The sequence below is a fragment of the Podarcis muralis genome, chromosome 3 (assembly GCF_964188315.1).
Source record: "Podarcis muralis chromosome 3, rPodMur119.hap1.1, whole genome shotgun sequence".
NCBI lineage: Eukaryota > Metazoa > Chordata > Lepidosauria > Squamata > Lacertidae > Podarcis > Podarcis muralis.
Genome location: NC_135657.1, coordinates 4059852 through 4087066, shown reverse-complemented (window position 1 = coordinate 4087066; position 27215 = coordinate 4059852). Strand labels below are relative to the sequence as shown.

Sequence of the window (27215 nt, the reverse complement as noted above, 5' to 3'; positions counted from 1 at the left end):
TCTCATTGACTTTCATCCCCCATCCCATCCATGGGTCCACCTAATTCTATTTTAACCGCATATCCATATTTCTTCAATTATTTCGTCTTCCTAAATAATCCATATTTACACTTTCATTACAAGTGTATTTAGAATCCTGCTAATGTTTTGACCTGTTTAACAATGTTTAAACTAACATTTGTTAAAAGACCAGAAGCCATTTTTATTAGGAATTATAGGTACCGAGATCCCAAAAGATCAGAAGAAACTGTTCATGTATGCTACGGCCGCCGCTCAGATGTCCATCGCCCAGAGACGGAAGGAGGAGACAGCCCCGATGAAAGAGGAATGGCCAATCAAGTTGACGGACTTTGCCAAAATGGCAAAGTTAACTGAGAAGCTCAGGGACCAAGAGGATGAGGAATTTTAAGAAGAATGGGAAATATTCATAATGTATATACAAAAATATTGCAAACAAGGCTGAGCCACTTTCCATATTGTGTTCCTTCTCAAAACAATCCCTAACTTGCACTGAGCTGCACTCTTCAGAATTCCTCCTCCTGGAATGAGGCCACTCCATGGGTTTTGGAAGCTCCAAGCAATGGTGCCCCACACTCTGAGAGCTGAGCTCCAGCATCCTTCAGGCCCTGGGAGCTGCCTTCTCAGACAGAACGGGGATTCACTGCTTCCCCTGAACTTATTGCCACCGAAGGCTGATTGCCAAAGAATTGATGCTTTTGAATTCTGGTGCTGGAGGAGACTCTTGAGAGTCCCATGGACTGCAAGAAGATCAAACCTCTCCATTCTGAAGGAAATCAGCCCTGAGTGCTCACTGGAAGGACAGATCGTGAAGCTGAGGCTCCAAGACTTTGGCCACCTCATGAGAAGAGAAGACTCCCTGGAAAAGACCCTGGTGTTGGGAAAGATGGAGGGCACAAGGAGAAGGGGACGACAGAGGACGAGATGGTTGGACAGTGGTCTCGAAGCTACTAGCATGAGTTTGACTAAACTGCGGGAGGCAGTGGAAGGCAGGAGTGCCTGGCGTGCTCTGGTCCAGGGGGTCACAAAGAGTCGGACACGACTAAATGACTAAACAACAACAACAAGCAGCTCATGTGTGGGTTGCTTGAGTTGAAGCTGAATTGTTCCTAGGTCCCCTGTCAAGATCAACCTTCCCCTGTGCTCTTGATCAAGGGAAGCACAAGACCCAAGATGCTGTTGGATAGTAAATGCCTCCCCACAATGGGTGAATGATCTTTGCCACAGCTGCTTTGTCTGCTAAGGATGGGCCCTCAGATGGGTATTGATGCAGGACAGCTATGTCTCATTAGCTCAGATCCCAGGTTCATTCCCTCTCTCTCTCAGATCAAAATTTCTCCACAGTTATTTCTAAGAAAAACTGCAAGAGACAGCCTTGTCTGCTTAGATTCATTCCATCTCTCCCTCCTCTCTGTCTCTTCACTGACACATTTTAGCAAATCTCCTCAACAAAGGAATAAGCTCTGGAAATGTACTTGAAGGTTGGAATGTGATCTAAGGAGACAATTGGAGAGGAAATGATATAATGAGAAACCAAGCCCATCACGGTGCCTTAAGAAATAAGGGTTTACTTGCATCGTTTTGCTCAACAAGTGTAAAACAAAGCACTCTCCGTTTAACACAACCAGTCCTGTCTATTGTATGCTATACTACTGCATACATACTATAGCTAGAGTAGCCATGAGCTGAGGCTGATGCAGTTCAAAACTTCTGGAGGCTGGCGAAGTTTATGATAATGACTTAGGTGATTTGCATGCTGCTTTCATCATGATTGATTGATTGATTGAATCTTTATTTGCGTCAGCCATAGCAATAAAACAACAATAGGATATACAAAGAATAGAAATAAAAAGTCATTTATATAAAATACATTTTAGGGTTCAATAGTCAAATAATCAATAGTCAAATAGTGGATCTTATTCTGATTGCCCCAGCTAAAAACCTTTTGCTGTCACCTGCTCATCTTGATCTGCCAAGAGAAAGGACACTGTGACAGTGGTCGGTCGACCCAGAATGGACATTTGGAGCAGATGGTTTACTTAGCAGAAGTGCCACAGAAGCCCCTTTCTAAATAGGGATGTAGCTGCCATTTAGGCCAAGGCCAGGCTGGCATTAGGGATCTTGACCGCCGATAAAGCACACCTCTCAAATGCAGCCTGCGGTTCTGCTCTCTGCATCTCAGAAGCAATAAAGAGCAAAGGTCCAGGAGGAAAAAAAAAAGCAGCAAAGTCTTACAGAGTCATGGAAATCAGTGCAAAGGCCACTGAGTTTAAGCCTCTGTAATGGGAGGATTACAAAGGCTAAAAGAAAGCAACAGGGAAACAGCCCAACAGAGAAAAACTAACAAGTAGCGGAGATGTAGAGCACTTTCCAGACCAGGAGCAGCTAGGAGGGAAATGCTCTGCATGTAGAATGCTGCTGCCTTGCTGCTTTATGGAGGGGCGAGGGGGAATCACATTACCCTGATCCTGAAATCACCACACTCTGAATTTCTGAGCCCTATTCGAGGCATCAGCATTAGTATCCAAAGCCCCAAACGAAAGGATCCTGAGAGAGTGCCTTCGCCCGCCACAACTGCCCTGCCCAGCTATCAAGGTTCTGCAAAGAATGCCCTGCTTGTTATTCCAGCTTCAGCTTCTGTGGGGCTGGCGGTGATGTGCGACAGAGCATTCTTGGTGGTGGCCCCCCAGTTATGCAGCTCCCTCCCAAATGACATGCAGTTGTTCCACACGTAGGCCTCGCTTAGGCACTTTCTGTTTAACTTGGATCCTTGGAATGTAGCCAACCTTCTCGGCTGATTGTGTTTCCTTTCCAGGTTACTGCGGTTCCTATTCCGCTTTCATTTCTGGCTAGGTTTTTAACTGGTTTTAGAAATGTTTTGTAATGCTGTGTGCGCGATACTGTATTGTCAGCCACTCTGCGCTCCCATTGGGAGGAAATGCGGGACTTAAGTACCGGGGGGGGGGGGAGAATAATAACTAAAGAGATTTATGTTGTGCTTCCTCAGTGCTCAAAGCACTTCACACGCCCTGTCTCATAATATCACTGTAGGGAAGGCCAGGGCAATTATCCCCCTATTGCAGAAGAGGGTTCATGGCAAACTGGCTCAAGGAGCAGTGTTTTCAGTTTCAAGTCTGTGCACATGTGGCCAGGTGTGCAAGGGTCGCAGCAAGAGAGGCAGTGCCGTGTAGTGGTTAGCGTGTCTGACTAGGAACCAGGAGAGCAGGGTTCAAATGCCCACTCAGCCATGAAGCTCACTGGATGGTTTTGGGGGCCAGGGGATGCCTCTCAGCCTAGCCTACCTCACAGGGATTAAATGAGGAGGGGGAGAACCAAGTACGCCACTTTGAGCTCCTTGGAGAAAAAGGCAGGGTAGAAATAGGATAGATAGATAGATAGATAAATAGATAGATAGATAGATGATAGATAGATAGATGATAGATAGATAGATAGATAGATGATACAGTGGTACCTCGGGTTAAGTACTTAATTCGTTCCGAAGGTCTGCTCTTAACCTGAAACTGTTCTTAACCTGAAGCACCATTTTAGCTAATGGGGCCTCCTGCTGCCTCCGCAGCGCCAGAGCATGATTTCTGTTCTCATCCTGAAGCAAAGTTCTTAACAGAAGCACTATTTCTGGGTTAGTGGAGTCTGTAACCTGAAGCGTATGTAACCTGAAGCGTATGTAACCTGAGGTACCACTGTACAGATAGATAGATAGATAGATAGATGATAGATAGATAGATAGATAGATAGATAGATGATATAGATAGATGATAGAGATAGATAATGATAGAGATAGATAGATGATAGATAGATGATAGTCAGATAGCTAGATAATATAGATGATAGATAGAGACAGGCATAGCTGTCAAGTGTCCCTTATTTGAAGGGACAGTCCCTTATTCAAACGCCATGTCCTACTGCTGTCCCTTATTGATGATGTCCCTTAAATGATGTCCCTTAAATTTCAAAGGAAGCAGCTCCTCTCCCTCCCTCTCTGCCGGCCAGGGAGGAGGGAGGCTCCAACTGTGTTGCTTGGCTGTGTTGCTCACCCAATAAGAAGTCTAAGAATGACTGGGGGGTGGAGCTTGCATGCCTTGTGTGTGGCTAGTTAATGCAAGCTGAGAGGTTTTTTGAATGCTGGATGCCATTTTGTTGCACGTGCTGCTGCAAACTTTGCAGTGCAAAGCCAGGCCGGGGAGCCATCTTAAGTTGAGGCTGCATAGGCCTTGTGGTGCATGTGATTCAGATTCTATTCAGTTGAACCTCTGGTTACAAAGTTGGTTGGACAGTGTTCTCGAAGCTACCAGCATGAGTTTGACCAGACTGCAGGAGGACAGGAAGACTGGAACAGGGGAGGCTGCAGGTCCCTTATTTTGGCTGCTGGTCCCTTATTTTCAAGGCTGCTGGTCCCTTATTTTCAAATGTGTAAGTTGACAGCTATGGAGACAGGTGATAGATAGATAAGATAGATAAATATAGATAGATAGATGATAGATAGAGATGATAGATAGAGATAGATAGATGATAGAAATTGAGAGAGAGATTCAAAGGTCTGCTCTTGGACAGACCCAGAACTGTGTTGGAAAACAATGTATTTTAAGAACATTCTCTTGTGGATCTAGAGACCAGCGAGAGAGGTGCCCCCTTAAAATTACTGCTTGAGTGGCTCTCTCCTCCAGCGACTGAGTTCATGGCACAGAGGAGATTCCGACTTGCTCACACAGTTATTATTCATTTATTTCATCCATTTATACCCAGTTCTTTAACACCAAAGGGGCTCCCGGAGCAGCTAACGTGTACAAGGGTAAAAAAAGAAGAAGCAACCAATTCAAAACACCCGCTCCACAGGAGAGATCACTGGAAAGCAACCAAAGAGCACTAGGAACGCACGACAGCCCTCTTCAGACATTCCTTTGTCTGCACGCGACAAACATCGCCAGGAGGAGGAAGCAAGGCTGAGCTGCTTCACCTGGCCTCTGCATGATGGGGGGCAACTGTCTGCTGAAGGGGGGAGCCTGCTGTGCTCACATAAGCTCCCCCCTGCACACAGCCCCCCCATGGAGGGTGAGAGAGGAGGTAAGGCTTGAGTGCGCTCATCCCTGCTGCTTCTTTTTGCATGGAAAAAGGGTCATCTGGAGAGGGCTTGGGAGGTACAGGAAGCAGAGAGGCAGCATGGTGGTGCAGGATAGGACCTGGAAGACCAGGGTTCAAATCCCCAGCTGGCCACGGAGCTTGCTGGGTGACCAGGACCAGTCACTCGATCCCAGCCAAACCCACCTCGCAGTTGTGGTGAGGATGAAATGGGGAGTAGAACTATGCAGCCCCACTTTGGAGGAAAGGCTGGTTATAAATTTGACAAAAACAAACATAAAGGTAAAAGGTAAAGGACGCCTGGATGGTTAAGTCCACTCCAAGGTGACTGTGGGGTTGCGGCGCTCATCTCGCTTTCAGGCCAAGGGAGCCGGCGTTTGTCCGCAGACAGCTTTCTGGGTCATGTGGCCAGCAGGACTAAACCGCTTCTGGTGCAACGGGACACCGTGACGGCAGCCAGACCGCATGAAAACACCGTTTACCTTCCTGCCGCAGTGGTACCTATTTATCTACTTGCACTAGCGTGCTTTTGAACTGCTAGGTTGGCAGGAGCTGGGACAGAGCAACAGGAGCTCACCCTGTCGCAGGGATTCGAACCGCCAACCTTCTGATCGGCAAGCACAAGAGGCTCAGTGGTTTAGACCACAGCGCCATCCACGTCCCTAAACAAACCAAGAAACCAACAACTAGATAGGACTGCTTCCACAATGGGGTTTGCCCTCTCCTCTCCCTTGTGCCCCCTGAAATGGGCTCTGGGGGTGGGATCAGGAGAAACCCCCTCCCACAGCACAGGGAGGAGGGGGCTGTTCTTGTCTAGCCAAAATGCTTGCCCTGAAAAAATGATTGCCTTGGTGCACCGCTAAATTCCTCCCCAGGATTCTTTGTTTAGTTAGTCCAGTCCTGCGAATGGCTGCAGTTACTCGGGACCTAGAAAGAACCTTACCCACTGCTCCCCGATCCTTCTGAACTGGAGATGCTGCCAAGGGCTGCAAGTGGTGGACCATCTGCATACAGAGCAGGTACACCAAAGGCACAGTTGTGTTTCCTAGTCCAGGACATCAAAACCAAATGGAAGCAGGGCCAGTGAAGATAAATAGTGCATCTGCTGAGCTTGACAGATCACAGGAGAGGCCTGAGCAAATCCACACATTTCAGGATATGCAAAACCTGAGCTGTTAAATCTAACACTGAGCGCCTTGCAAGACCAAAACTCTTCCCCCAGGTAAATAGAATTTCAGGGGTTTCAGAAGCTTCCAAATTGGCGTATTTCAGGTGCGCAGGTTCCTTCTGGCCTGCACGGCCAAAAATGCAACCAGCACGACAGGCTTCCTGCAAAACCGAGGTGCCCCCAAAGAGACGGCCTTTGCTTCTGGAACATGGGAAGCTGACATACGACGAAGCTCCGTTTACAAAGTCTGGGAAGAAACCAGAGAGAGCAGGCCAGGAGCAGCTGATGGGAAGCCGTCAACTCAAGGGCCTTTTGTGGGGCAGGATACAAAGAGAGCTGAAGTCCCAGTGCCGGATGGGATCACCAAGTGGGGATTCCCAGATGAATGGGCCCCTTAATTTAATTAGGGCGCTTTAGGGCACTATTTGTTATCTGAGGCTTTCCAAGGGGCTCTGGGGCTATTCACACACAGAAGCCCCATTCTGACACAAGCCTGTAAGTGGTCTCGCACTTGAAATGTCAAACTCTCCCTGGTCTGTTTGATAAAAAGGATTAACACAGCCTTATCCATGTTGTCATCTTCCTCAGCTGGAGAAGAAAAGAAAAGAAAGCAGTGCCCTCTCCTATTCATGGCCAATTGTAATGAATATTTATACGCCGAAATCTCTCTTGCAGGGAACCGTCATTGCCATTTAATAACTCTATTACAAGAGATAATGGTACCTTAAAGTTGCCGGTTCCCAGCCAGCGAACAGGAGGGAGACTGAAAATTCTCTTAGCTGTGCTTAGCCCATTCACAGACTCGCATCATATGAGGCTCTTGAATTCAGGAAATGTCGGGGATGAATAGCCCAAAGCCCTTTAAAAGCCTGTGAACTCCCCTGCCCTCCTGTTGGTGATGCCAGAGGAGCTTCTGAAACAAGGTGTCTCTCTCCGTCATGCCAACAGAATCCACAATGAAGCCTTGCAACAGGCTTGACTGCAGAGATTTAATGCCACTGATTTAAGCAATCATCGGACACAAAATCCCTGCAAAATTTAATAAAACGAAAACACCTCAGTCCGCACGGAAGTTTTTCTTCTGCCTTACGCCATGGCAGGCACAAAGGGGCAGTGCAAACAGTTCGCACTGCGGGCCTCTTTTCAGTGTGCAACTAAATTAAGTGATCTTTGAAGATATGCCCACTGACGCAGGTACACTTATCTGAGAACTGGGTCAGCTGCAGGACTCTATGACCAACAGTGACAACATGGGTGGTGCTTTTGAGGTCTTGCAATTTCACTATCGAAACACCTGCCTTTGACTTTTGAGTCATCAGATGCTGGTGTTGGCATGTGGCTATTACTCCATCTTACTACGATTTATAATAATAATACATTTTTATTTATACCCCGCCCTTCCTGGTTCAGAAAACCGGGCTCAGGGCGGCTAACAACAAATTTAAAACACTTAATTGATGCTACAAAAAACAGCATAAAATACGGTATAAAACGTGAACAACAATAAAATAAAAAATCAATTTAGGGGGAAAATCCATCCAAGAAACATTAGATGATCACCAGGGCTAGCTTTATATTTGTGGTGCTTTATACCATAACATGAGCAAAACAAACCAACAAAGCTCCTTGTTCTGTGCTCTCTGGTCTGAAAGCACAGCCCCCCATCAGGACTGCTATAGTGGCATTGCATGTCTCAAAATATATGAAGAGCTGGTGGATGTAAGGAAGACCATTTCTTGCCTCTCGGTTGCCAAGTGGCAAACCTGGCTTGGGTTTGTAGCGCAGCTCGCCAGCCAGAAAAGGAAAAATGGATTGCCGGTGGGGTGGCAGATCGTTGACCCCACCCACCTTTCAAAGTGGTCTGCCACGGGTCAGATCCAGTTCCCTATCCCTGTTCCTAAGGCTTTGAGGATGGGGTGGAGAAGAGATGGCCACTAGCCGAGTGGAATCCTAGTGGACTTTGGCTCTCTGAAACCGGTTAGAATCCCTCCCCACCACAAACTCCCTTAGCCTGCAAAAGAGGCCCTGAAATTGAGGAAGGGGCATTTCAACCAAGCATGAGTTTCTGTGTATTTTCAGTAACAGAAAATAAATGAGCAGAGTGGACATAATATTACTGAAAACTCAGTAGAACCATGCAGCTTGCAGGCTCTTGATCAGGCAAAAATCAACATGCTGTTCCTGACGTCATTCCTAATGGCACTACCTTATACCGAGTCTGACCACTGGTCTATCTAGCCCAATATCCTCTACTCTGACTGGCAGCAGCCCTCCAGCAATGGAAGGCCTTCTCCAAGATTCATTTTAAACAGAAGATTGTGAGGACTGAACCTTGTGTGTACAACCCTTGTGTTTCACCCACTGCTTCCTCAAAGGATCAAGGCTCAACAGACAGACTGCAAAAGGGTATTTCTAATAACGCCCTCCCTTCAGATGTGAAGGAAATAAGCAGCTATCTTATCTTTAAAAGACATCTGGAGGCAGCCCTGTTTAGGGAAGTTTTTAATATTTAATACTGTATTGTTTTTAACACTCGATTGGGAGCCGCCCAGAGTGGCTGGGGAAACTCAGCCAGGTGGGCGGGGTATAAATAATAAATTATTATTATTATTATTACCCCCCCCCTTCTAATATTGTGAGTTGTGCAATTGCAAACAGTTGCAGTGTCAAGCAAGGAAGGCGCAAGCCAACAGCGGCGACCCAAGACCCAACGTGGAGCGACATGTTTGCTGCTCTTCGAAGAGGAAAGGACCCCTTCCCCCGGGAGAGAAGACCCACCTGGCTCTGCGGCTGCAGCTTTCCCTCCTCTGGCGCGGGGGGCTTCGCGAGCAGGGACTGAGCGACGCCGCAAGGCTCCAGCTGCTCCGGGTTCTCCTTCACCTTGACGTCGTCCAGGCTCAAGGTGGGGTTGGACGCCAGCTCTTTCTCGTCCTTGTCCAGCAGGTAGCGAAGGAGCTGGTTGTCCTTCGATTCCTTCTTCTTTGCGGCGTCGGCCTCCAGCCGGGCATCCGGGGCCCCTGGGGCCTGGCTCTGCAGGGCAGGGGCCGCTGCGCCAGGCCCTCCGCTGTCCTTCTTCTCCTGCTCCATGGCGGCCAGGCTGCCCATGTCCGAAGGGCTGCCCTCCTGGAGGAGCCGGTGAAGAATCTTGTGCCGCTCCGTCAGGGAGCTGTGGGAGGACGGGCAGGCACTGCCCACCGGGTTCCCGGAGGCAGGGGTCCCGGAGGAGCCCGTGCAGGACAAGGGCTCCTTGCAGCTGGTGTCCACGTCGGCGTGCCGCAGCTGCTCCTGGGCCGTGGTGGCCAGGAGCTGGACCAGCTTGTGGCTGGTAGCCTGCATGCCCTTGTGGTCGCCCTCGGAGAGCCGCTCGCCGCCGTGCAGCAAGCCCGGCTCCACAGGCTTGGCACTGCCCGGGCCGCCGTCAGAATGGATCATGTCGCACAGGATGGAGGCGATCTCCTTGCTGTCCTTGGGCTCCGTTTTCACGGGCGGCAGGCTCATCCGGCTGGGCGAGTTCTGGTTGCTGGGCTGCCGCAGGACAGGGGAGGGTGTGGAGTAGCCCACCGGGGGGCTGGGCCCTTCGGCCAGTCCCTGCATGGAGTTCAGCGGGGTGCTTGGGTACGGCCTGTTGCCGAGGGAGCCACTGGAGCCACAGCCGCTCACCATGCCCACCGGGGAGTGCGTGGCGGGCATGGGGGGAGAGAAAGGGTTGCTTGGCACTCTGGGCCGGTGGACCAGCCCGGGGCTCACCCGATGCCTGGGGGACATGAACTGCGGTGGGGTGACCCCGGGGCTGCCCATCGGGGAGCTGTTGTGGCACATGGCATGGCTACTGTTCTGGGGACCGGCCTGGCCCTGGCTTAAGGCAACGTTCGTTCCCATCTGGCTCCCAGGCGAACATCCGAAAGTGGCTTGGCTGGGGGCAGCGTTGCTGCTGCCGCCGCCATGCAGGCTGGATCCCGGCGGGTGGCCTGCTGCGCTGGCAGTTAGCATGCTACCGTTGGCAGGAGGGAGAGGGGAGGGCAGAGCCATGCCTTGTCCGGGGGAGATGTTGGGGTTCAGCGAGGGGCTGACGCGGGGAAGAGGCATCCCGGAGTTAGTGTTTTCTTGAGGTGACAGCGTGCCGTGTTCTCTGAGTCAGGAAAAAGAAGAGAGAGGGGGGGTGATTAGTGGAGGAAAGAGAGCCGCTTGGATGTTTCATATGCCCTAAGGCTTGGTACCCGCATCACTTGGTAGTCCACATCACTGGAGGGAAGAGGGGTATACATAATAGATGATGATGATTTGTGAGAAACAATAAAGGTAAAGGGACCCCTGACCATTAGGTCCAGTCATGGCCGACTTTGGTGTTGTGGCGGTCATCTTGCTTTACTGGCCGAGGGAGCCGGCGTACAGCTTCCGGGTCATGTGGCCAGCAGGACTAAGCCGCTTCTGGCAAACCAGAGCAGCGCACAGAAATGTCATTTACTTTCCCACTGGAGCGGTACCCATTTATCTACTTGCACTTTGACGTGCTTTCGAACTGCTAGGTTGGCAGGAGCAGGGACCGAGAAACGGGAGCTCACCCCGCCACGGGGATTCGAACCGCCGACCTTCCGATCGGCAAGCCCAAGAGGCTCAGTGGTTTAGACCACAGCGCCACCCGCGTCCCATGAGAAACATTATATAGGAGCTAGTTACCCACATGGAAATTAGAAGGAAGATCAGTGATCCCATTGCTTGATCACCTCTGCAATTGGCCCACAAACATTCCCAGAACCGCACCACATGTGGCCAAATCCCCATCTAACATTCTTTCTGTAACAGAAGAAGCCCGGAAGCCCAAAGAAGGGAAAGCTCCTAACTGGTTCTTCCTCCTCTTGAGCATCAGAGAAAGGCATGATAACCCCCTTGTGATTTTTCAGGGGACTTTGAAACCCAGGGTCTGCCTTAGGGGTTTCCTTCAAGCTCCACCTTCCCTGGCATCAAAGTCCCAAGCGCACTTCTCTTCTAACTCAGAAGGTGAACGTGAATGAGAGGCGAACGAGAGGAAAGAAAGCAGGTGGAGAAAACAGTCTTTTAAAGTTGAGGGGTGGGGGTAGCAGAAGGGGAATGAAAAGGCCAAAGTCATCCTCACACACACACCCTTCTGGTTCTTTGAAGGTAAAGCGGGTGTGTGTGTGTTTGTGTGGCAGTGGGGCTGCTTGCTCACAGCTGTGTCCTCTGAACGGCCAAGGCTCAAACACGAGCTCCATCTGTTCACATACACACTCTCCCTCACACACCATACTTCACAAAATGCGGTAAAATGTGCCATTTCCTGTCAATGGACAATCTTCACATTATCGTCGGGAAACTATCCTGTATGAAGGGGACACAACAGAGGGCACAGCTACACTTCTGTTGGGCCTATGACCTCTTCTGCCTCGCCTCTTTCCCCGGGAAAAGCCCGTTTTCTGAAGGCTGACGTTTCTTCTGAGTTTTTCTCAACAAGAAGTCCCAGACCAAATGGAAGAGAGGGAAGTCAACTGCTATCACGGATACATAAGAGTGCCACCTCTGAACCGGGTGTCTTGTGGGGTCGCAAAGGCAAAAGAGAGGCAGGTCCCCCAACCAAGGAGCTCACAGCTTGATTCAGACAATCAGAGGGTGGGAGGGAAGGGAGGAAGAGTAATGAAACTGGGAGGTTTTTGAGACTCACCTCTCAATTATGTGGATGCCCATGATGAAAGGCTGCATCTCCGGGCCTTGAGGGCAGCAAAGTCTGCACTTGGTATGAGCGCTCAGGACAGTCCCATCGCTCAGTGTGAACCGGTAAGATGGGCTGAAGGCTGTGCCCCGTGTCATCACTGGGGAGGAGGGAAACATGGAGCGAAGGGGGGGGGGGAGAGAGAGAGAGAACGTGGGTTAATGGGCTGGGTTGCCTTACATTTCATCACTGCCAGGTGTTGGTGTGTTTCCTCGAGAGCAAACAGGCAAGACTCCAACCTGTCTTTTCCAGGCTTTATTATCAGTGCAAACTATTCACAGTGAAGAGCGTTGCAAGTTCATGTCCAGCTTAGTCGCTAGCAGAATCTGGGAGTGGGCGGTCCTTGTACCTCCCCCAGCGTAACAGTCGCGTGACCCCCAGCCTCCTCCTCCTCTCCTTGCGCCGAAACTGACTGGGCGCTGGCAAAGGGGTACTTCCCTCCTCTCCAGCCTGCTCAGCCTCGGCGTTGAGGCTCTCCCTAGCATCCCCTGGTCCCACCACCTCCTCTCCACTGGAGGTGGGGCTTTCCTCCTCGCCAGAGGAGGAGCTGCTTTGCAAGATCTTCGGAGGTTCCCTATAACACAACTGCCCTTCCACCTCTCGCTTCTGACCTGATGGCAGTTCCCTGACAATCATCATCATCATCATCATTTTTAATTTGTACACGGTCTTTCTATCTTACAATACTCAAGGCGGTTTACAAGCTGAAGAAACAAAAAATGTACATCTTCTAACATTCTAATGCAATACAAAAATGTGATAATAAAACATATCTTTAAAATAGGCAACCTACATCAAAAAGTAACATTCAACAATCATTAGAATATTATTAAATAATAATATCAACATATAAAAGTTAAACAGAAATCCACTCAACAGTTACAATAAATAATTTCTAAACTATAATCAATAAAACAACGGCAAGCCACAGTACATAAAATAATACAATACAAATTGAGAAGCATTGTTCTGCCTTCTGTTTACCATGGCCAGTAATGATTCTGGAAGGGTTTTTGCTGTATAATGGTGTTTTGTTTTGGTCCTCATATCAACGTGGAGGCTGGTGAACATGGCTCCCATTTGACAGATGGGAGAACTGAGGCAGTGGCTTGTCAAGGTTACCCAAGTCAGTTTGTGGCAGAGCACTTGAAGGGTGCTGGCTCCCAAATATTATTCCCGCCCCTTGCCCTAGTGCCCAGGGAAATACAGGGAGATGTGGGGGGGGGGGGAGAAAAAGACCCCCCAGGACCTGGGTACCAGGAGGAAGCATCAAACCACCACCACCACCCTATGCAAAAAATATCCATAGAACTCACTGTTGCCAAATGCTCCCAGGGCTACAAATGAGGAGAACCAATTCACGGAAAGGCAAATACGTTATTCTCTCAGCCTCCACACTATGGGGGTGATGTACTGACCCACCTTGCAGAGGTCTTATAAGGCCACACAGGGTAATGCGTGTAAGGTGCTTTGAGCACTCAGGAAAAGTGGCTTATAAATTTATCCATTAAAATATTTGTGCATATCAACGCGGTTTGCAGCAATAAAAAGATAAAGAGCAAGGAAATTTCACTATCTGTTTCATTTTTACCCACCTTTCTTTCTCCAAGGAGTTCAAGAGAGCATAGGTTAGCTATCCCCTGCCCTGTGCCCACTTATATCCTCATAATAATAATAATTTTTTATTTATACCCCGCCCTTCCCGGTTCAGAAAATCAGGCCTAGGGCGGCTAACAACAAATTTTAAACAAAATTGATGCAACAAAAAACAGCATAAAGTACAGTATAAAACATGAATAACAATAAATTCAGAATTCAAAAATCAGTTTAGGGGGAAAGTCCATCCAATAAACATTAGATGATCACCAGGGCTAGCTGGCTAAATTAGTCCCATTTGGGCCAGCGAGGAGACCAGGGGAGAATTAGCTGTGGGATCCCAGTTAACAACACTGTCAGGTTGAGAGAGACACACAGAGAGAAAACAGAGCAGAAGAGAACAGAAGAGAGGAGAGAAAGATGAATATGACTGATCATGGTATACCCAAGGGAGCTTCAAGGCCATTGGGTACCCAATCTCCCTCGTCTCAGTCCAACCACAATGCCCACACTAGCCTTCTGGATAAAAGGTGCACTCCCCTCTTAAAAAGAAAAGAAAAAAGACTTTTGACTATATCCTCTTTCAGGACCAAGAAGGCAGCCAGCCTTGAATAACTTGGCTCACTCGCTTTAGTTCTTCCTTCCTGAAAGGGCCGCAAGAAGGCCTCGGACTTGGCACGCCACCCCTGAACTGCAGGCCAACAGCCTCCCAGGCAAGGTTGCCATGGGAGTGTGGAGAGACAACTGGCAGCAGGTTGATGGAATCCTATTGAGTGTGCAGGCAAGGACCCCCCTTGCCAGCCAGGGAAGCCACGGGCATCAGTCAGCCATTTCAGCTACTTCCTTTGGGAGCGTTATTTGCCTTCTTTGTCTGGTGTGTCCCGTCCCCCCCCCTTTCAGTTTTATTTTTCAGTCCGGAAAGCACTTATCCAGCAACAATGGCAGTGCGTGCAAAGAGAGGAGCCTTTTTTACCTTCCTGAAATAGCTGCTTGGCGTAAGATGGCTCCCTGCCCTGAGGCTGGAAGAAAGCGTAGATGCATTTCCTCACTAAATCCTCCCAGCCGGTCCGGCCTGCTGCTCTCAGCGAACTGGTGTCGATGGAGATGATTTTACCTGAGCGGAAGGGAGAGAAGCACGTTAGGACTGAACATCTAAAGAAAAAGCAATGGATGGGTGCGGATTCAGAAGCACAGCTGACTCTTATCTATGGATCTGTAGGTGGTTCTGTTTTTGTATTTTTATTGAAATAAAAGAAGAAGAAGAAGAGTTTGGATTTGATATCCCGCCTTTCACTCCCTTTAAGGAGTCTCAAAGCGGCTCACATTCTCCTTTCCCTTCCTCCCCCACAACAAACACTCTGTGGGGTGAGTGGGACTGAGAGACTTCAGAGAAGTGTGACTGGCCCAAGGTCACCCAGCAGCTGCATGTGGAGGAGCAGGGAAGCGAACCCGGTTCACCAGATTACGAGTCCACCGCTCTTAACCACTACACCACACTGGCTCTCTGGATAGTCCTCTGGATAGTTCAGGTAGTTTTTTTTTTAAAAAAATTGCATGAGTTACCTTAACTGCTTTGTTTTGGAGGTTGAAAGGCAGGGTATAAATTCCTCAAGAAATAAATAAATACCAATAATGCATGTATTTAGGGAAGCTTTTAATGTTTGATGCATTACTGTATTTTAGTATTTTGTTGGAAGCCGCCCAGAGTGGCTAGGGAAGCCCAACCAGATGGACGGGGTATAAATTATTATTATTATTGTTGTTGTTGTTGTTGTATTCAATGTATATCCTGCCTTCATTCTTCCAGTTCCATCACTTGAGCTTCCGCGCTGCCCTGGCAAACAATTCCTGCCCATTCTCCTGCTCAGGGCTCTTTTTCTAGAAATATATAAGTAGACTATTCCACACAGAACGTTGGCCACTGTCCCTTCTCCTCCCTTCCCTTGCTCACTTCGACTGATCTCCCACCCACCTTTCAGTTCCTGCCATGTTTCCTTATGAAATGGTTCAGGGGAACAACTGGGATGGACCCACTGAGTTCTCCCCAGTTTTGAAGATAACAGAGGCCCCTCTTGCTGACACAAAACTCCAAACATACACAGGAACTGCAGACTGCCTGGCCAAGGTAGTGTACTTAGGCTACCAGTTGCTCTCAAGCAGGCAAACCCAAACTCAGCCCTCCAGCTGTTTTGAGACTACAACTCCCATCATCCCTCGCTAACAGGACCAGTGGTCAGGGATGATGGGAGCTGTAGTCCCAAAAAAGCTGGAGGGTTGAGTTTGGGGATGCCTGCTCTCAAGTCAACCCTCTCCATGCCACGATTGGTGGCTGCACTGGGGTGAAATGCCCTCTGGGGCCAAGGGCTTGGCTACCCTTCTGAATGGTACCTGTAGTATCCTGCTTGGTCATGAAGGATTCTGATGTAGCAGGAGGTGCGGATCGAGGTAATCTTCGTGCGATGCATATCATACAGGACTGCAAGTCTGCCGTGAAGAGGAGGAGGAGGAGAAGCAGAAGAAAAGCAAGGTTGGAGGTGGGAAGGGTTATACAGAGCAAGTGCTTACCTGTGAAAAACCCTCTTTCTTTTTACTTGCCTCTTCTGGACTGCAAGCATCAGCAGCAAACCTCACCCAGCATACACGCCTTCAAAACCACTATTCCCAAAGTGTAAAGTAGATCCCCCTTCAAAGAAGATGTGACTTTTGCCAAAGGAATTACATTCCCTGCAACCAACCTGAAAACGGAATACGGAAACAGTGGCTCCTGACTGGGATTTGGTGTCAGAGGCTGTTCCTAGGAGACATCCCAGAGAATGAAGAGGAGGAGGAGGAGTTTGGATTTGATATCCCGCTTTATCACTACCCGAAGGAGTCTCAAAGCAGCTAACATTCTCCTTTCCCTTCCTCCCCCACAACAAACACTCTGTGAGGTTAAGTGAGACTGAGAGACTTCAGAGAAGTGTGACTGGCCCAAGGTCACCCAGTAGCTGCATGTGGAGGAGCCGGGAATCGAACCCGGTTCACCAGAGTAGTTAAGAGTCCACCGCTCTTAACTACTACACCACACTGGCTGAACTGGGGCAAACGACTCATTAGAGCGGTGGGCCTTAAGGAAGGACTCCAAGGAGGAAAGGGAGATGGAGGCAGAGAGATGGGACTTCTTGCAAAGAAGAAAAGTCCTGGGGGATGCCAACCCATCTTTGTTAATTTGGGGGAAAGCTGTAGCAGGTCTCTCTCTCCCCGCCCCCGGCTTAGAGAAGATCACTGAAGCCAAGCCTAAGCCAATGCTTTTCTGCATTTCACAATGAAAAGCCGTATTGTTGAGTTAAACCTTACACAGCAGCTGAACTATAGAAAGTTTGCTTGGGGAGAACGACTGGCACTGGCACAGTGAGTGTGTGTTCCTCATTGTTTGGGAGAATTAATTCTGAGGCCATTTGGATCTGGCAGCACTGTAAAATAAAAGGCAGCGGTTGAAAGCCAACTACTATCATCTCTTGGGCAAAGTATCTGCTCATAAACCCCTGTGTGATTTATTCCTTCCAGTCATGATCTCCTGTGTAAGCTGCAATGGATTAATTCAGCTAATGCAATGGAACAAAATGGCCACCGTGGAGATATGAGCCCAAAGTGTTCTGATGGAAAGTCTATTTTGCATCAGGGGGTTGAGCCAGAGTGCAGATGTGTATTGAGATTCCAGTCCTGAACTCAGGTCTGCTAAACACACACACACACACACACACACCACCCACTGTGGTGCTTGAGCAAGCTACACATGCTCATCAATGGCTCCTGGCGTCAAGGGAGCCAAGTAATGCAAATCAAGGGGGACACTCCTGCAGTGGAATGCCTAGTTAGCAAACACCTGAGATCCACTGGCTGAGGATCTTCTTTTAACGGTCTCAAGGGAGACAACTCATTTGCTTCTCTGCAGCCAAGACCAGAAAGGTCTTGTGCTTGTTTCTCCAATGTTAAAGGGGCCTGCCAATATTAGAAGAAGTGTTTGAATTTTTATATCCCGCTTTAAAAGGTAAAGGTAAAGGTACCCCTGCCCGTACGGGCCAGTCTTGACAGACTCTAGGGTTGTGCGCCCATCTCACTCAAGAGGCTGGGGGCCAGCGCTGTCCAGAGACACTTCCGGGTCACATGGCCAGCGTGACATCGCTGCTCTGGCGAGCCAGAGCCACACACGGAAACGCCGTTTACCTTCCCGCTAGTAGGCGGTCCCTATTTATCTACTTGCACCAAGGAGTGCTTTCGAACTGCTAGGTTGGCAGGCGCTGGGACCGAACAACGGGAGCGCACCCCGCCGCGGGGATTCGAACCGCCGACCTTGCGATCGGCAAGCCCTAGGCGCTGAGGCTTTTACCCACAGCGCCACCCGCGTCCCTTATATCCCGCTTTATCACTACCCTAAGGAGTCTCAAAGCGGCTCACAATCTCCTTCCCTTCCTCCCCCACAACAAACACTCTGTGAGGTGAGTGGGGCTGAGAGACTTCGGAGAAGTGTGACTGGCCCAAGGTCACCCAGCAGCTGCATGTGGAGGAGCGGGGAATCGAACCCGGTTCACCGGATTACGAGTCCACCGCTCTTAACCACTACACCACACTGGCTCTGTACAAAGGGTAATGTGAAAGACAACAGCAGTTTATTAGGATTGCCACTGGGAAGAGGAAGGGGCAGGTCTGCGCCAGACCTTCTGGAACTCCTGCTTGCCCTGCAAGCAACGCACCTGCCACACTTGCCTCTCACTCAAGCCTGCAGCGCAGATGTACCCGTGGCCAGCTGCACAGGTAGAGCACCTCCCACCTCCCCAAGGGTGGGCTTGTGGGCTGCGTACATCGAGCTGCAGGCATCCTGAGTCCTCCCCTCCAAAGTGAGCAGGGAATGCGGCATGCAGAATATCAAGCCCTCAGAGAGCCGCAGTCCCCTTGCAAGGAAGGTCCTGCAGGAGGACGGCTGAGGACGATTTGTCCCTCCCTCCTCCTCCTCTCCCTCTCCCCTCCCCAGAAATGCAACACTGCACACGCAAGCACTATTTCCCTCTCCAAACAAGCCACCGTCTGCTCCTACCTTCGCCTTCCTCCTTGATCAGTTTTGGCTGGGATACGGTGAAGCACTGCATGACCTCGTAACGCTGCCGGGCCTCCTGGTTCTCTGCCGCCGGCTCGTCCGGGGGCCGGATCAGCATCCTGCAGTTGAAGGTGTGGCTGTTGCGCCGGGTGGACTCTTGAGGCCAAGGGACGCCGTTCACTGCAGAAGAAGGGAAGATCAAGGAGCCCTATTGAAAGGCTTTGAAGAAGCGGACATGCTAAAGACCATGATCTGGAAACTTGGCAGAGATGTGAAATCACGGCTTCCTCTTTAAAAAAAAAAAATCCTTATGATTGCAAGCAACCCCCCATTTATACATTCCAAGGCACCACATGTTTAAGGCAAATCACGTATATTTGAAACACCATTGGAAAAGCCTGAAAAACACCCTGTTCTGCCCCTGCAGATGTTTCCGGGTCACTTCCAGGTTTGGTGCAATGCATGTGTGCACAGTTGCACACGTACTGAACATGTGCAAATGGGGGGGATTGCCTGTATATGAACATGGAAAGCTGTGACTCTCGGTGGCTCCCCAAGGTGCGAGGCAGAGGTCTTTCCCCAGCTCTGCTACTGAAGATCCAGGGACTGTAGCTATGTCACCTGGCACGCAAAGCATACACTCCACTACGGAGCCATCCGTGTCCTTTGGTGGTTCTGATTCACTGACTGTATTGCTGAAACCACTCACGGAGCTCATGATACATTTCGTGGTCTTCAAATCCATAAACAGAGCGACTACATTAGCGGAAAGGAGCCAGATTTATTTTTATTGAGCCAGCACTACCTCATCGTCTGAGATGCAAACCCTGCTCTGCATTCACCGCCATCGCTAGGATTACTGAGATAATGTATCAGAAGGGCTTTCAACACACACAAAACCACCACATTATTAGCGTCACTTGAACTCGAGAGCAGGTGACAAGTATCTCCTGGGACATTGCAGGTCCTTGAATCTTGTCTTCACCAGCCTATCAGCCCCCGGCTGATCTGGAGCTCTCATCAGCCCCAGGGAACATGGTTGTGTGATGCTGGCGATGATGGAGGCCTTAGTCCAAAACATACGGAGGACACCGGATTGCTTTCCTCGGTTATGCTGCAGGTTTGCCACAGCCCTCTTGCTCAGTCTTCAGGCTACTGTTCCTACCAGGCGCTGCCTGGCAGCTGGTGGCCACATGAGGGTCATCAACACCACCTAGTCCACCTCCTTTGGTTACTATTACTGCTGCACCTTTGTGCTGTCCAAAGTGGCCCATGGGCACCCACGCATCCCACCATTAACAGTGAAGGCACCGGAAACAGCAGATACACAGGAGCAAAGATGCCTTATTTAACTGCACAAGACTAGAGACTTCTTGTGATCTTTTCGGTTGCATCATCCAACTGCGTGAATCATGAACACAAATGCCTAGTATAGTCACACCTTAGATTAAAGTTGCTTCAGGTTGAGCGTTTTATGGTTGCGCTCCGCAGCGACCCAGAAGTAACGGAACGCATTACTTCCTGGTTTCACCACTCGTGCATGCGCAGACGCTCAAAATGACGTCACGCGCATGCGCAGAAGTGCCGAATCGCAACCTGCGCACACGCAGATGCGGGTTGCGTTCGCTTCAGGATGTGAACGGGGCTCTGGAACGGATCCCGTTCACATCCAGAGGTGCCACTGCATACTAATAACCAAGTCCCCACTGCTAATCTGATGCTTCAGTTGTGGACCACTGGAATCAGGAAGCTTCACTGGGGCTCCCTCGCTCCCTCCTACTTCTGCTGGGGGACCAGAATGGCACCATACCAGCGAAGGGATGCTGCACATTGCAGAGAGAGATGCAGCCCAATGTGGGTTTTGCTCGCATGAACATCCAGGGCTGCCTTATTACACAGAGCCAAACTTTTGCCCGGGATCCTCTTACTTTGGGGTGTCAATGGATTGAATCAGCGGCTACCTTTGTCTCTGCTCTACCACTGAGCTGTGGTCCCACCCCTAGGAACTGTACTGCACCAAATCCTTTTCAAAGCGGGGGTGCCAGGGACAGAATCTGGGGCCACCTGCAAGCAAAGGATGTGCTCCAGCCCCTTCCACAATTCCCTTCCATCCTTACATAGTTGCATGGCAAAGTAGTTCCCTTGGCAACCATATTCACAAGTTGAATACTGCCTCACTGGAGTCAGCAGGCTTCTGAATACGAGTTGCTGGGAACTGTAGGAAAGGAGGGGAGTCACTCTTCCACTCAGGTCCTTCTTGTGGGCTTCTTCCCTTCGGGGAATCTGGTTGGCTGCTGTGAGAAGCAGAGGCTGAGCTAGATGGGCCAATGGCCTGATCCAGCTGAGGGCTCTTCTTATGTCCCTTAGGGGGAAAATCCATGTTCAGTACTGAGGTCCAGCGCCAAGGGCCTTCTGGCGGTTCCCTCCCTGCGAGAAGCCAAGTTACAGGGAACCAGGCAGAGGGCCTTCTCGGTAGTGGCGCCCGCCCTGTGGAACGCCCTCCCACCAGATCTCAAAGAGAAAAACAACTACCAGACTTTTAGAAGACATCTGAAGGCAGCCCTCTTTAGGGAAGCTTTTAATGTCTGATGTATTATAGTATTTTAATATTTTTTGGGAAGCCGCCCAGAGCGGCTGGGGAAACCGAGCCAGATGGGGGGGGTATAAATAATAAATATTATAATATTAATATAATAATATATTATTATTATTATATGGAACATTCTCTCTGTGTGATTTAATGCTACGGTGACACTTCACAAAACATTAAACCGCATCTACACAAAGTGTGCAGCCAGGTAAGGATCAGTTTGAGACCTGATTAAGTGAGATATTGATTCAAGCCTGCCTTATATTGAATTAGCTCAAGTCGATTTTGTATTGAATGGAGCTAATTTGATACAAACGATGCTGAAATCAATGTTATACGGTGTCGTCTGCAGCGGGGCTGGCACTGGCTTAAAGGGAGCTGCGTTTGAGAAGAGCAGCATTTATTAAAGGGCACGACTGTGCGGTCACTTGGATCCCGTCCAGCTGCATGGGCTTGCAAGGCGTGTGAGGCCACTCAGCCCTTTCTTCACTGTTGCTAGACTCAAAGGGGTCTCTAGGTCACGGGCACAAACCCTGCAGAGCGGGAGCACCCATGAATGCCCAGCAGAAATCCCTCCCTCCCTGTCTCTGCACTGCAGAAGAGCCACAGGCCACAGCAGCTGCCCAATTTGGCAAGTCCGAGCTTGGCATGGATTATTACCCTGCAGCTCACTGAACTAGAAAGGGACGCATCATAACACCACCGGCACCACCTATAGCCAGCCTTGAAGGTTTGTGTGTGTTTATCCTCCTAAGAACCCTGTGAGGGAGGCTAAGCCGGAAAGATTGTGACGAATCTGAAGGTCGCCTGGGTGACTTCATGGTATTTGAATCTAGATCTTCTAGGACCAAATAAAGCACTCTGTTATGCCATACAAATTTCCACATACAGTAGTACCTTGGTTCTCAAACTTAATCCGTTCCGGAAGTCCATTCCAAAACCAAAGCGTTCCAAAACCAAGACGCGCTTTCCCATAGAAAGTAATGCAAAACAGATTAATCCATTCCTGACTTTTAAAAACAACCCCTAAAACAGGAATTTAACATGAATTTTACTATCTAACGAGACCATTGATCCATAAAATGAAAGCAATAATCAATGTACTGTACTATAAAATAAATAAGACAGTACTGTAGATGATAAAAATTAAAGTTATTATTTTTTCTTACCTGCACTAATGATAGCCATTGTTTGGATGGGGGGCTTTTATCCATTTCTGCAGTCACACAACCAATCAATCAGTAGCTGAACAGGGTTCCACACAGTCACAAAAACAAATTAACTGAAAAAGCCTCAAAAACGCAAAATAAATAGCAAAAACAAAAGCATCAAATCCGTTCCGCAAGTCCGTTTGACTTCCAAAATGTTCAAAAACCAAGGCGCAGCTTCTGATTGGTGCAGGCGCCCTAGAAACAATAGCCGACAGCCGCATTGGACGGTCGCCTCCCGAAAAACATTCGGAAACAGGAACACTTACTTCTGGGTTTTCGGTGATTGGGAACCAAGGCGTTTGAGAACCAAGGCATTTGAGAACCAAGGCACCACTGTACTATTGTGCATTTTACCACCGTCAAGTGGCCGGCATGCAACATTTTCAGACCTGGGACCTATCTGAAGCCCAAATATGCATGTCTACTGCCAGGCGGTAGTGCCGCTGTTGTGATTCACCTTAGGTCAACTGGATCTACCACTTGAAGACTTATTGCCATGAAGCAAGTGTAGGGAACCTGCAGCCCCCTGGGTATGACTGGACTACAACTCCCATCACCTCTGACGAGTGGGCTGTGCTAGTGGGGGCTGATGGGAGCTGGAGTCCAAGAGCATCTAGAGGACCCCACACTGGCAATCTCTAGGGAGTAAATGAGAGGAACAAAGCCATTTGCAGGACGCTCCCCATACAGCCATTGTCCAGTCTGACTGTACTGCAGCAATCCCTGCTGATACTGGCAGCTGCCCAGAATATAAATGCTGCGAACTCTCCTCCTACTGTTGATCTTGTGCTCCATGAGCCTCTGCAGTGGGGATTCCTAGCACTCTCAGTCTTATAGGGGAACAGAGCCCTCCTTGCTTGCTGCTCCCACATCTCTGCTGGTCCTGACTATTCTGGGCAACTGGTTTCATCTTGGCTGTGTGCCCAAGAGCCTTCTGCTGAATCCCAGCTCTCTTGTTCACTGCTGTCTCTGCTCCCCGACTCCCTCCTGGGCATGGCACTCCCCACACGTTATGTATAATTTGATAGCATCTGGCCTTTCTGTGACTTCTGGTGGGTGCGCATGCATGAGTATAGACTGTATGTTTCTGCACCATGTGCATACATGGGTGCACATGTGTCATGGACCGGTTGGACGCAGAAGAATGGTGGGAGGAACAAGCAGGGGAGCCACCAAGGGAAGAAGGCTCAGAGCCCAGGGAGTGGTGGTGGGACAATGATGAGTTGGGAGAAGAGGGAGAAGACTGGGAAAAAGAAGTGCCAGAAGCTGAAGAGGGAACAGGGCTTTGTGAGCAGGGGGAGTCTGTGGCAGAGAGAAGTCTGGAGGCAGAAGCTGAAGCCGGACAGTGGGAGGAGGAAGAGGCCAAGAGGCAGATATAAGCCAGGCTGCTGAAAAGCTACAGGTGTCTCCCCCTCCCGCTGCGACAAGCTCCCAGAATCAGAAGAGGCATGAAAAGGGCGGAGGCTAGGTTGGCTTCATGCAGGCACAGTCTCCGATTGCTTGGGGAAAGCTTTGGTGAGGACTTAAGACAGCAGTGTGGAGGCAGGGACTTTCAGTCTTGGCAACTGAAGACCTAATGGTGATGAACTGCTCTGCTCATTAGGCCTGACACTCAGCCCATGTAGATTGTGTTTTTGCTAAGAAAAAGGTAACTCCAGCCTTAAACAGTGTGATTTACTGTCAGCTCACTTTTTGACAGCATATATGTATGTATGCCATGCATGGGCATGCAAGACTGTGCTGGGCAGAGGGCCCCACATAGTGAGGGGAGGGAGATTCCCTTGCTTCTGTGCCCACTTTCTACCCACCCTGTCCAAGCCCCACAGGACACTCGCAGAATGGAGTGGAAGGAGGGCTGAAAAGCCCCCTCTTTCCACCTGCCCTGCTCTCTCTCCCCACTGCAAACCATGGTCCCTTCCAACTATACAATTCTATGATTCTATTATTGCAAGCTCCCCACTTGTTTTACATAAAATGCTTGATGTGCTGCTAATAGCTCCCCACCCCCTCCAGAGGACTGTAATTTCTACGGTTTGCAGCCTTCAGCAGACTCCTGCACTGACAGGAGGCAGCCGTAACAGCTATCAGAGTTTACTGGGTCAGTGGCTCGTCAACTAATAAGGCTTTAGCTAATAGGCCATAACTTTGATAAATGGAGCTGTGTTTAGCAAGAAGAGCCTTATCATCGAGTCGATTAAACACTGGCAAGGTTGGCAGGCCGCGGAGTTGACCTACCTTGAACAAAACATTGATCCGGGAGCAGCAAGAATCCTCTTTGCTGAAACCAGCCATGCACTCAGCGTGCCACAGCAGTGAGGACCAAAGAGTGCCCCTTGCGCCTGTGGACACAGGTTGAGCCTGCTGGTGGGGCTGGCACCCAGCAAGCAAGTAACGTTTTTTTGCCTTGCAGCCTCCACAACAGCAGAAAGCAAAGCTTTTACATCTGTTGGGGTTTCTGGTTGGGTAGTCAACTGAGGTTCTTACTGGGAATTACATTATGATGCTCTTGAGTAAGCATATTATTCAAAAAATGAGCTTAAATGCAGATTAAATGACACGCATTCAGAATGGCAGCGAGCGAGTTGTCGACAGGATTAAATTGGATCCCGTCTGCAAAATAGGGCTGCCTCCTAATCTCCCCAGCCCCCCGCTAGTGCTCTTGAGTGCGGCTTCCACCTACTCAACCCGCGCACCTTCCGAGCAAAATTCAGGCAACTAAGCTGGAGCCTCAAAGAGCTGAAAATGTATTGTATCAAGCGACCCCTTCGGTTCGTGTCACAAGGGAAACGATGTCCTATGCTTTCCAGACACAGGCACCCTGCTCCCCCCCAGCTCCCCCCCCTCCCCTTTGATCCATCCCAAAAGCTACACCTTAAGCCTTTCTTCACAAGCGAGAGTACAGAACCCCCTTGGGAAATCGGGTTGCCCTCAAGGAATCAGAGTACTTAGCTCCTTCATTGAAGCTGACCCTTCTAATTGAATCTTTCAGCTTCCAGTTAACTAATGCCTTCATTTGCCTTAAGGTCCACAAATGACAACGTTTTGGAGGTCCCAGCTTGGAAGATGGTTAGATTAGTCTCAACTAGGGCCAGGGCCTTTTCAGTACTGGCCCCGACTTGGTGGAACGCTCTGTCACAAGAGACCAGGGCCCTGCGGGACTTGACATCTTTCTGCAGGGCCTGCAAGACAGAGCTGTTCCGCCTGGCCTTTGGTTTGGACTCAGCCTGACCCTTATGTTTCCCTCCCCTTATGGTTTTGATCTATGGGCTAATATTAAAATGAGGCTGCATTTTAAATTGCATTTTAACCCGTATTTTAAATTGGTTTGGGTTTTTTCCTCCCCCTATTATGTTTTTTACAGTGATTTTATTGGTGTTAGCTGCCCTGAGCGGCTATTATTATTATTATTATTATTATGATGATGATGATGAAGAAGAAGAGGAGGAGGAGGAGAGATTCCCCTTTCTGAAAAGAAACAGGACTATGCTGGGCCAATTTCCCCCTCTTTAGATAAATAAGCTTTCCTGGGTAGAACTGGGTCTGATGCTTGCAAGCTGTTCTAGATCTAGATGCCACAGGAGACAGTGATGACTACCGTCCTAGTTAAAAGAGGATTGGTCAAGAGGCCTATTGGTGGCTACTAGCCAGGGGGGCAATGCTCAGCCTCCACAGCTGGAGGCAGCAATGCTTCTGAATACCAGTTGCTGGAAACCACAAGCGGGGAGAGTGCTGGGTCTTGTGTTCCGATCCTGCTTGCAGGTTTCCCATAGGCATTTGGTTGGCCACTGAGAGAACAGGATGCCGGACTAGATGGGCCATTGGCCTGATCTTGCTAAGGGCTCTTCTTCGGTTCTGCTTAGGATGTCCTGAGGACCTGTTGTCTTACCTGCTCCCTGACTAATTACCCCTCACAGCATCGGGGGGGGGGGAATTACCCCATTGGTTGTGACGTGAACTGACATTGCCACAGCTTGCTAATGATTTTGTTCGCCGGGTTCCGCAGGGTCCCTGGAAGAGGAGGGGGTCAGGAAAGCCAAGCTGCTTACCAAGCGACTTGGGCAGCAAGTTCTTGACAAACTCAGCGTGGTCTCCCACGTGCAAGATGCTGTAGACGCTGGTGTTCATGAGCTCCTCCTGGTTATAGCCCAAGTAGCCGGTCACGTTCTCGGACACAAACACGATCCGCCCTTCGCGGTTCACAACGAAGAAGAAGCCATCGAGCGCCTGCGGGGCCGAGAGCAAAGCAAAGAAGCGTCAAGGAAAGCGCTGCGTCACACAGGACAGGGCTTTGGGGGACTCTGGCCTGCGCTCCTCACCCCCCAGTGGAACTGTCAGCGTAATGGGAACCTCCACTCGCTTAAGGATTGGTGGCGATCTGATACAGGGCCTGGTGAGAGGGTCACCCTGCTGAAAATCCAGAGAACAGCTGGCGATTTTGCCATGCAGCCACCATATCTGGGGTGAACTAGTGCTAACTCTGCCACCCACTAGAGCAGCCTTTCTCGACCTGTGGGTCTCCGGATGTTGTTGGACTACAACTCCCATCACCCCTGGCTAGCGAGGCCAGAGCTCAGGGATGATGGGAGTTGTAGTTCAACAACATCTGGGGACCCACAGGCTGAGAACCGCTGCACTAGAGGGATGTCTCTGCAATAAGCCACATGTACGATACTGTACGAGCAGCAGAGTCCACCTCTCTGGCCCAGTCCATTTCGGACCACCTACGTCAGGATACA

At 49.7% G+C, this 27215-nt stretch overlaps 1 protein-coding gene across 4 annotated transcripts in view; it reads right to left on the bottom strand.

Annotated features, from left to right (window-relative positions):
* The window catches only part of NCOA1 (nuclear receptor coactivator 1), a 287343-nt gene that overhangs the window by 38578 nt on the left and 221550 nt on the right, over nt 1-27215 (bottom strand). For all 4 annotated transcript variants that reach the window (XM_077925384.1, XM_028725219.2, XM_028725222.2 and 1 more), the window contains 6 exons: nt 26526-26703; nt 18679-18858; nt 15993-16088; nt 14578-14718; nt 11961-12108; nt 9062-10412 (listed from right to left, as the gene is read on the bottom strand). In XM_077925384.1, the coding sequence (XP_077781510.1) occupies nt 9062-10412; nt 11961-12108; nt 14578-14718; nt 15993-16088; nt 18679-18858; nt 26526-26703 (2094 nt within the window). The remainder of the gene's footprint in view (nt 1-9061; nt 10413-11960; nt 12109-14577; nt 14719-15992; nt 16089-18678; nt 18859-26525; nt 26704-27215) is intronic.